The 8,618-nt window shown below is 52.7% G+C and overlaps 1 protein-coding gene across 1 annotated transcript; it reads left to right on the top strand.

The window, feature by feature from the left end:
- The first annotated feature begins 487 nt into the window (after positions 1-487).
- LOC102684932 (uncharacterized) lies at positions 488-7,732 on the top strand. Its single transcript, XM_069193553.1, has 9 exons — positions 488-610; positions 1,787-1,900; positions 2,446-4,128; positions 4,277-4,376; positions 4,595-4,743; positions 5,326-5,438; positions 6,015-6,104; positions 6,334-6,456; positions 6,895-7,732. The coding sequence occupies exons 1-9, from the start codon at positions 544-546 to the stop codon at positions 7,057-7,059; spliced, it is 2,604 nt and encodes an 867-aa protein (XP_069049654.1). The 5' UTR covers positions 488-543; the 3' UTR covers positions 7,060-7,732.
- The last annotated feature ends 886 nt before the right edge of the window (positions 7,733-8,618 follow it).

Below are 8,618 nucleotides of genomic sequence, written 5' to 3' on the forward strand. Positions count from 1 at the left end.
GCCATGTACGTTTGGATTTTTTTTCCCCTTAATAATATAAACCTTCATTTAAAAACTGCATTTTGTGTTTACTTGTGTTATCTTTGTCTAATATTTCAATTTGTTTGATGATCTGAAACATTTCAGTGTGACAAACATGCAAAAAAATAAGAAATCAGGAAGGGGGCAAACACTTTTTCACACCACTGTAGTTGTCATTTTCAGAAGGCTTTTCCTTGTATTAGAAGTGTATCCGTGCTGCGAGTCATACATCATTCCCAGGAAATTATGCCTTTTTTATCTCTCTTTTTTTCAGGGCCACTCAGCGTAAGAAATGCATTACGTCAGCGTAAGAAATGCATTGTTCTTCTTCAGGTGACGGGTTTCGGGTGCCTTCTAAGAAGTCCCAAAGTAGTTCTAATTTACATACTACCAGGCTGCCTAACTTCCTCCAGGAAGAGAAGCGAGCTGTCCGAGAGGGGAGGGGAGGATTTATAAGGGCTGGGGTCTGATAAGCGCCGCAGTGTGTCTTGTTCACCCGAAGCCTCTGGGCAGCACGCAGCGATGGCAGAACCGCGGGCGCACGTCGAGTCTCTGCACTTCTCAGTCGGAGTTCTAGGAATCGCCGGAGGTACCATCTTTCTCATTTAATTGACTGTTGCTTCACTCCAGCAAATTTAACCCTTCACGAGGAAAATCAGTTTATAACGCCGCTCCCCCTCTCGAAACTTTAGGCGCAGTGATGGGGAAACGGTAAACGGAGTCTTTTAGAATAGATTATCTGCTTTATGTATTTTATACAGAAGTGTAGAAACCGATTTCAGATTTTGTGTACTTTAAAGCATTAAAACACTTAACCCAGGTAGAATAATATCTCGCTTTTCGGGAAATGCTTCATTTTAATATTCCTTAAGTAATATACCACACTTTCTGATCAATTACGTTTTTAGCTGAAGAAATGTGTATTCCAGTTTAATAAATACCCCGCAACCCTGAATTGGAAGAAGGGGTTAGAAAATGGAGGAATGGAAGTTTAATATATGAGTTTAGAACAGAAAAAAACGCAAAGCAGATAAAAAAATGTCTTCATATCACTGAGGGGACAGAAGAATGAGTACTTATCAGCAGAACTGTAATTAATATTATAGCACAGGGCATTTTCTAGTTTTTTTAAATAAACCTGCGAACCACGGAAATTCTGCAACCGTTTCTCGATCACATTCCACTTATCTGTGTCATTTTAAGAATGTTCTGGTATTTTGTACAACTACAGCTGAACTTCTCTGCCCCTTTTTTCCGCTCGGATCCAGCCTAAGACCGAGCTGGTGTTGAGTGAGTCAGAAATGAGCAGTTACATTCAGAGACTGGTACAATTGGGCAATATCTGCGTCCCCCATCGTGCAGAGCAAGTGTCGCTGTCCCAAAATGCCTTCAGTCAGAAAAAGAGCTCCTTGAATCGCTTTTCTTTGTGTACCTCTAAGACCCGTTAATTAGGATGAGAAAGTGTTTGATCTATTTTATTGTGGGTTTTGGTCCCGAATTAGCGGCGAATATGAGCACCGCGTTTGTCCCGGGGTAGGAGCCGGCAGATCAGAAGGGCAAGCGGCGCTCCCAAAGCTGTAAACCGAGAGGAGTTTGCGAAACGACAGGACGCGATGAGAAATCGCGCTTTCGAAACCGGGTGTCCTGTACCTGCGGGCGAATCACCGACAGAGGGCGCCGCGCGAAGCAGTTGCGAGTAAAACACGCGGGCGGTTGTAACGCAGGCTTTCGCTAACGGTGTCCGGTGTGGCGTTGCTTCCTGCAGGGTCCCTGCTACTGCTGGTCAATGGCTACACTGACTCCCCGGTCCAGCCCCTCATCCCTGGCACAGCCCTGGGCATCCTCCTCCTCATCATCGCCTCTCTCCTGGCCTATGCAGGTATGGCAAGCAGCACTCTCATCCCCAGCATCCAGCTGTAATGCACGAATAAAAATGGAAATGCACGAATGTCACTTTTCAATAGAATTGTTACTCAGGCCCTAAGGACAGGTGCAGTGAGTGTTTCAGGAAAAAAAAGACTAGTTATAAAGATTGGGGTCATGCCCGATGAAGCAGGGGAGATGGAATAGCATATCAGTAAATAAAAGTCATGTGAGCACAGCATTTCATTTTGCAAGAACTTCTGGAAGTTTGTTAAAATATACAAAATAAGCTGCAAGTGTGTTCTTTAAGTTGTCCAGGAGTCTTGCACTGTGTGTGTGAGAGGTTACTGATGATAGTCTCTGCCTCTCTCTCTCCTCTCTCTCCTGTCTCTCCCTGTGTCTCACCTCTCTCCCTGTCCTCACTCCCCGTCTCCCTCTCTCCCCGTCTCTCTCCTCTCTCTCGACACTCCCTGTCTTCCTCTCTCTCCTCACTTCCTGTGTCTCTCCTCTCTCTTCCTGTCTTCACTCACTCTCTCCCCTGTCTCTCCCCCTGTGCTGCAGGAGTGCGTCGCTGCCTGTGCCACGCCCCTCTCTTCAGTTCTCTCAGCCTGACCATCTCGGCGCTGTGGTGCGGCTCGGGGCTGGTGCACATCCTGTCTGGGCAGGGCGTGGTCCAGGGCCCGGCGGGCCTGCGGGGGGCGATGGTCCCGGGCCTGGCGGCCTTCACCCTGGCCCTCCTCATCATCGGCGTGGTGGGGCTGCTGCAGAAGGAAGCGGTGCTCTCTGTCATCGCCTTCTGCGTGAGCATGGCCTGCGCGCACCAGATCGCCGGCCTCTACGACCTGGGCTTCGGCCAGGGCGCCACGGCCGCCAACTACCTGCTGGTCTGCTTCGTGGCCGCCTACTTCGGCACGGGGCGGCTCCTCAGCTACATCACCAAGGGCGCGCTGCAGCTGCCGGGCACGCGGCTGGGCAGGAAGGCGAAGCTCACCGCCGCCCAGGCGCAGGACCGCAACGACGTGACGACGGCCGGGCTGGCCTTGAACCTGCTGTCCGCCAGCGTGCTGGCCTGCCCGCTGCTTGGCGTGGTGCCTGCTCTGTTCCCGGGCCAGGTGCCCTGGCTGTGGACGGCGGGCGTGTACCAGCTGGGGGTGTGCATCTTGTCCTACCGGGCCATGGACACCCTGGCTGCCACCTTCTACGGCTTCACCTCGGTGCTGAAGTTCGCCGAGGGGTACAGCCTACTGCTGGGCGCCTGGAGCCTGCCACCACCCTACTCCCCCGTGCCCTTCCCCACGGTCTTCGCCGTGCTCTTCTTTGTCCTGGCCCTCTTCAGCACCCAGAGGAGCCTGGCCGAGGGGCTGTACCAGCTCTTCTACGTGGCCTACTGCATCGCGCTGGCCGCCCAGCCCAAGGGCTTCTTCCAGGGCGGCACGCAGGGCGTGCAGGCAGCCATCTTTGTGGCGTCCGCCCTCATGCTGCTGGTCACCCTTCACAACATGGCCTCCCCCTGGCGGGTGCCCACGGGCGAGGGGCTGCTGAGATCCCTGCTGTCCCGAACCAGCCGCCTGGTCCTGCGGCCGCAGGACAAAGACCTGCACGCGCCCTACCTGGGGTACTCGAAGTACGCGGACGCGGAGGTGCTGGGCCACGCCTGCAGCGTCCTGGCCGCCTTCGCCATCACCGCCACCGTGGGCCCCGAGGGGCCGCTGGGGGTGCTGGTGCTGCCCTGGGTGGTGGTGGCCGGGGGGGCGCTGCAGCTGGTGTGCGGCTCGGTGGCCTTCGCCCGGGGGAAGACGCTGGAGAGCACGGCCTTCATCCTGTACGGCATCATGTGGGTGGTGTGGGGGCTGACGAGGTACGGCGGGCTGTACGGCAGCGTGCGGGGGTTCAACGTGGCCGTGGGCATCATCTGCTTCATGCTGTTCAACTGCTTCGTGACGGCGGGGGCGCTGTTCCTCAGCAAGGCCTGGTTCGCCTACGCGTTCACCTTCGAGCTCATCCTCATCAGCTTCCTGCTGGACGCGGTGGGCGCCCTGCCCTACGGCTACGACATCGGCGTCACCATCATCTACGGCCTGGTCAGCTTCTACTGCTTCCTCGCCAACCTCTTCAACAGCAGCTTCCAGAGCCCGCAGCTGCCTCTGGGCAGCCCCTTCGTCAAGCTCAGCGGGTACGGCAGCGGAGGCGACAAGTGCCCCCACGTCCCGGCCCGCAAAGCCACCTCCGTGCTGCAGATCGCAGGTGAGAGCGCCCCCTCCTGTTCCAGGCTGCCCTCTGCCACCTGCAGCCTCATTTCCTTTGCAGCCATTGCCCTAACCTGCACATAGCAAGTCACCATACATTTGCATTGAGTCTTGGGGTGTCTAACTGTTGTCCCATTGACCTGCAGAGATCCTGAAGAACGGTGGCGCCTGTGGGATGCCCACAGACACAGTCTACGTGTTGGTAGCCGCGTGCAATCGCCCTGATGCAGTGGAGAAGGCGTACAAGTAAGTCGCTGACCTCTATTCAGACCTCTCCCCTTCTCTGATTTAGGGGTGATCCTATGAAGCATCTGAAATCCCACCTTTGGTTACTGGTGTCCTCCATATCAGCCAAGCATTTGCAGGTTTCCCTGTTGGTCAGCCCGAAGAGGCTTTGCTCCATCACTGCTGTTAACAGATCCTTTTGGGTCGCTGGTGCTCAGTGTTGTGTGTCGGTCTTGCAGGGTAAAAGTGCACGCCCAGGACAGGCCCATGTCTCTGTGGATCTCTAGCATCAAACAGCTGGAGCCATCCAGGCACCTCATCAACCCTGTACTCTGGGACTTCATGGAAGCTGCCTGGCCATCCTCCATCAGCATGGTCATCCCCAGAGGTAGGTGGCGCTGGCTGTAGAGCACAAAAGCAGTGGAAATGCTGGTGGTAGAGGAGTTGGGTCAAGAGTAGAAGCTAAATCTGTGCTGGTTCTGCAGTGTCAATGGATAAAAATGTAGGACCAATTCAGTGAATAATCTGGACAGAGTTAAGGCCAGGGCTGTAGTTCTCTACATCCAGATCTGAATATAGGTGTAGTCTCTAACTTGTATTTACAGATTCATTACTCTCCACATGTGCTGTTTTCTTTCATACATTTGTGTCAATTTTCTTAATCTTACATTTGATTAAAGAATTTCCATAATTCAAACGTTCTCCCTGTTGGCGACATGCAAACATGCAAATGCCTTGTTAAACAGACGAGTAGTTCAAAGGCTGCTTACAGGAGCTCACGGGCAGGTGTGCAAGCCGTGCCGGGAGTCAAGCTCGATGTTCAGCGGGAGGACGGTGGTAGCACTGTGCCGGAGTACTCGGGGAGAGTTCCAGCCAGGATGTCCTGCTGATTTCAGAGGCAGCAGCTTGTGTGTGTGTGTGTGTGTGTGTGTTGAGCGACGTTTACAGGGAGTGTGTCTGTGTCCCACAGGCCCGTGGATGGACTGCTTTGGCTTGAAAGAGTCGGCGAAGTACATCGGCACTCCCCAGAGCGTTGCAATCCGCAATCCTGACTGCACGGTTGCCACACACCTCATTGACCTGGTGAGATACGGACAGGTGCACCTCGGCACACAGGAGCAGCAGACAATCTGTCCAGCTCCAGACCATTCCCACACCACACTGTGATCCAGACAGGATTGCATTCATTAAAAAGGCCCTCAGTCACTCAATCTGGGATGAAGTCTTTGTAGTGGGATATTTCAGAATGCAAACAGCGAAGAAGCCGGATTTGGAACACACCCCAATGTTTTGTTCTTCCACTGTCTGTTATGTGTGGGGCTGTCCCTGCTCGTATGGTGCGATTTGTGGGAAAAGGTGGAAGCTGTGTGGGAGTGCATTTAAAAGTGAGAGGAAGAGGCATTTCTCTGTACAGAGGGATGTAAAGAATGATACGAATGAACTGGCCATGTTGTTGAAACTTGCACCCCAGCTTCTTTCAAGAAGCAGCTGGATGAGATCCTCGGGTCCAAACGGGCCAGATGGTCCTCCGGGGCTCCTCTTGTGTGTAGCCGTTGTTATGGTGCTCCCACCGCGGTCGGGTCGTGTGCTGTATAAGCCACAGGTCACTACTCCCCACCGATGGGCCCGGCAGACACGAACCCCTCTTCTCTCCCGCAGGTTGGGCCCATCGCCACGATGTCCGCGAACCCCACAGGCGAGGCGGACACGACGCATCACAACCAGGTGTACGCCAAGCTGGGAGACAAGGTGAGCAGGTGGAGGGGATCAGCTAGGGGAAGGAGAGCCTCTGTCCCCATGTCGCTCCAACTCTAGCTTGGCGATCGTCGGCTGTCTCTGCAGGGATGGTGGCTTTGTGTTCAACGGTCGTAGCCTTTGTCCCCACGGCCAGCTCCCTCTCCCTCCGAGCGGGACTCTGTCTGCCCTGTCTCCTGACGTGTCCCATCGTGAGTGCAGATGCCATTACCTCTCCCCACAGGTGGATGGCGTGCTGTGTGACGGCCCCTCTCCCGAGAACATCGCCTCCACGGTGGTGGATTGCACCAAGATCGAAAGCGGCAACATCGGCTTCTTCAGAGTGGGCATCATCCCCAAGTCCCAGGTAATCCCTGCGCCCATTGGGCCACCCATCTCTGTCCCCATCTCCCAGGGATCTTGGTCAGCTTCTGGAGACATTGTCTCATCCGTACAGTCAGGCGAATGGCAGCAGGTCCCCTGCAACCTGACCATAAGGATGATGGCAGGAAGTGAATCAGATCTGGCAGGGTGGGTGGGGATGATGGGATAGAGGGAGGGCTGCAAAGGAGCTGCGTTAAAGCGGTGAGATATCTTTGCATAGCAAGAGTGGAAGTGGGCAGGAGTATGGATAGACTTCCCCCAGAGTTGCTGTTTAAAAAGAATCCTAGGAAATCCGATTTGAATGTAGAGCGGTCTCACACCCGAGTTACAAACCACGAGACTGCAGCGTTCCGTCCTGCTGTTCCCAGCTCCCTCCCGGGGTCCCAGCCCCTGCTAACGCGCGGCGCGTCTCTGTCGGCAGGTGCTGCAGATCTTCGAGGAGGTGCAGAGGAAGCACGCGGGGGGCGGAATGGTGAACCCCACCTTCGAACCAGACACCCCCGACGCAGGCGAGGAGATGGACCACGAGGCTGAATCCCAGCAGGGGGAACTGAGCCCAGTGAGGGAGGAGGATGAGCAGTTGTAGGAGCTGTGCCCTCCACACAGCGCCCTCAAAGACAGCTGCATGCTGTTTGTAATTAAAAGCATGATCCGCAGGGATGTGGTACTGCATGACAGCAATACAGTACCTCTTACCTTACTGTCTGTCTGTCAGTGTGGCCATGTCCTTCATCAGTCTCTGTATGAGTGAGATCCTTAGTGTCATTCATTCAGTGTCAGTGGGGAGCTGTCAGCTCCACACGCCTCCGTTATGTCAAACCGAGTCCGAGTGTCCATAATCGTTTGAAGAGCTCATTCGCCACACCGCAGTCTGCACTGCCTGGCGCACTGCTTGTTCAGAGACTGGGAGATCTGCAGAGATCTGCTGCCCCCTCTTCAGAGATTTTCAAACACCTGGAGATGGCCCAAATGATCTTTTATATATTATTAGAATATCTATTCCAAAAAGAGATCATTTGATTGATCATTGTAAATAATGTAAGTATGCTGCTTTTTTACCATCTTCTTGAAAGTTTTCAATGGAACTTTGAAGGAGTTGATCCATGGTGCTTTGTTTTAAAAGTAATTTGAATTATTTATTTTAATTTTCTAGCAGATTTGCTCTGCGTATCGTCCCTCGTAACTCCTTTGTTTTGTGTTTTTTTTTTTTTATTATTATTGGACTTTTTCCTGCTCTGCAATAAAGCCCTTGTGGTTTACAGTTGTGTTGTGTGTTCTGTTGAGAGCTGCTGGTATGGCATATTCAAACGGGCAGTGCTTGGCAGAAATGACTGCGGAAAATCCAAACGGTGAAACTCAAAAAATAACCCAACTTGTAATTAAATACATACTGCATGACGGCAAGGCAGAACTGAACACAGAAGTCATTATGCACATGGTTTAACATTGCCCTGCCTGTTCACTGCATTTATAATACAGACTATTGTTCACAAGGCAGGGTCACTATTATAGTAATATACAAAATTATTTAAGAAGTCAGGTGGGCAGCTGCGTCAGCACGCGTAGGCTGCAAAGGGACAAGTAATAGGTTTATTCCACGCTTTGGCTGTGGAGCCTGTCGCGATTGTCACCCCTCCTCTTAAGGGCGCTCTGACCATTTCACATTTTAGTTTCTTATGTGCACCTGCCCCCTGTTTTGCCTGTTATTATTGAAGCCAAGTGCTCCCACTATTCCTGGCTCAGCATTGGAAGATGGACGCCACAAGGCTTGGCTATTCCCCGGGCTTGTGGGTATCCCGAGGGCTGGTCTTATTCCCAGACGTCCTGACTGCCTGGGCCGGCACCTGTGACAGAGCCTTCTTTGGGTAAACTTACACCCGAAGAAGGCTCCAGAGCTGAAACCCGTTTCTTTCTTCTCTTTTCAGCATGAAAATTCTTTAATGACGTCATTCTACTTCATGCACCTTAAACTATTTCTGCAGAAATCCCATTGAATTCGATCACCCTTGTGCATTCTTGTAAACAAAATTCTGGAAACTTTTCAGAAGTAAAGTAACGTTTCCTAAATAAAAAAGGCAAATGAACGTTGGTGTCGGAGGATTATGTGAATATGTGGAGAATGTCCTGCGGGCCAGCGAGGGCAGG

Source organism: Lepisosteus oculatus, chromosome 8, assembly GCF_040954835.1.
Source record: "Lepisosteus oculatus isolate fLepOcu1 chromosome 8, fLepOcu1.hap2, whole genome shotgun sequence".
Lineage (NCBI taxonomy): Eukaryota > Metazoa > Chordata > Actinopteri > Semionotiformes > Lepisosteidae > Lepisosteus > Lepisosteus oculatus.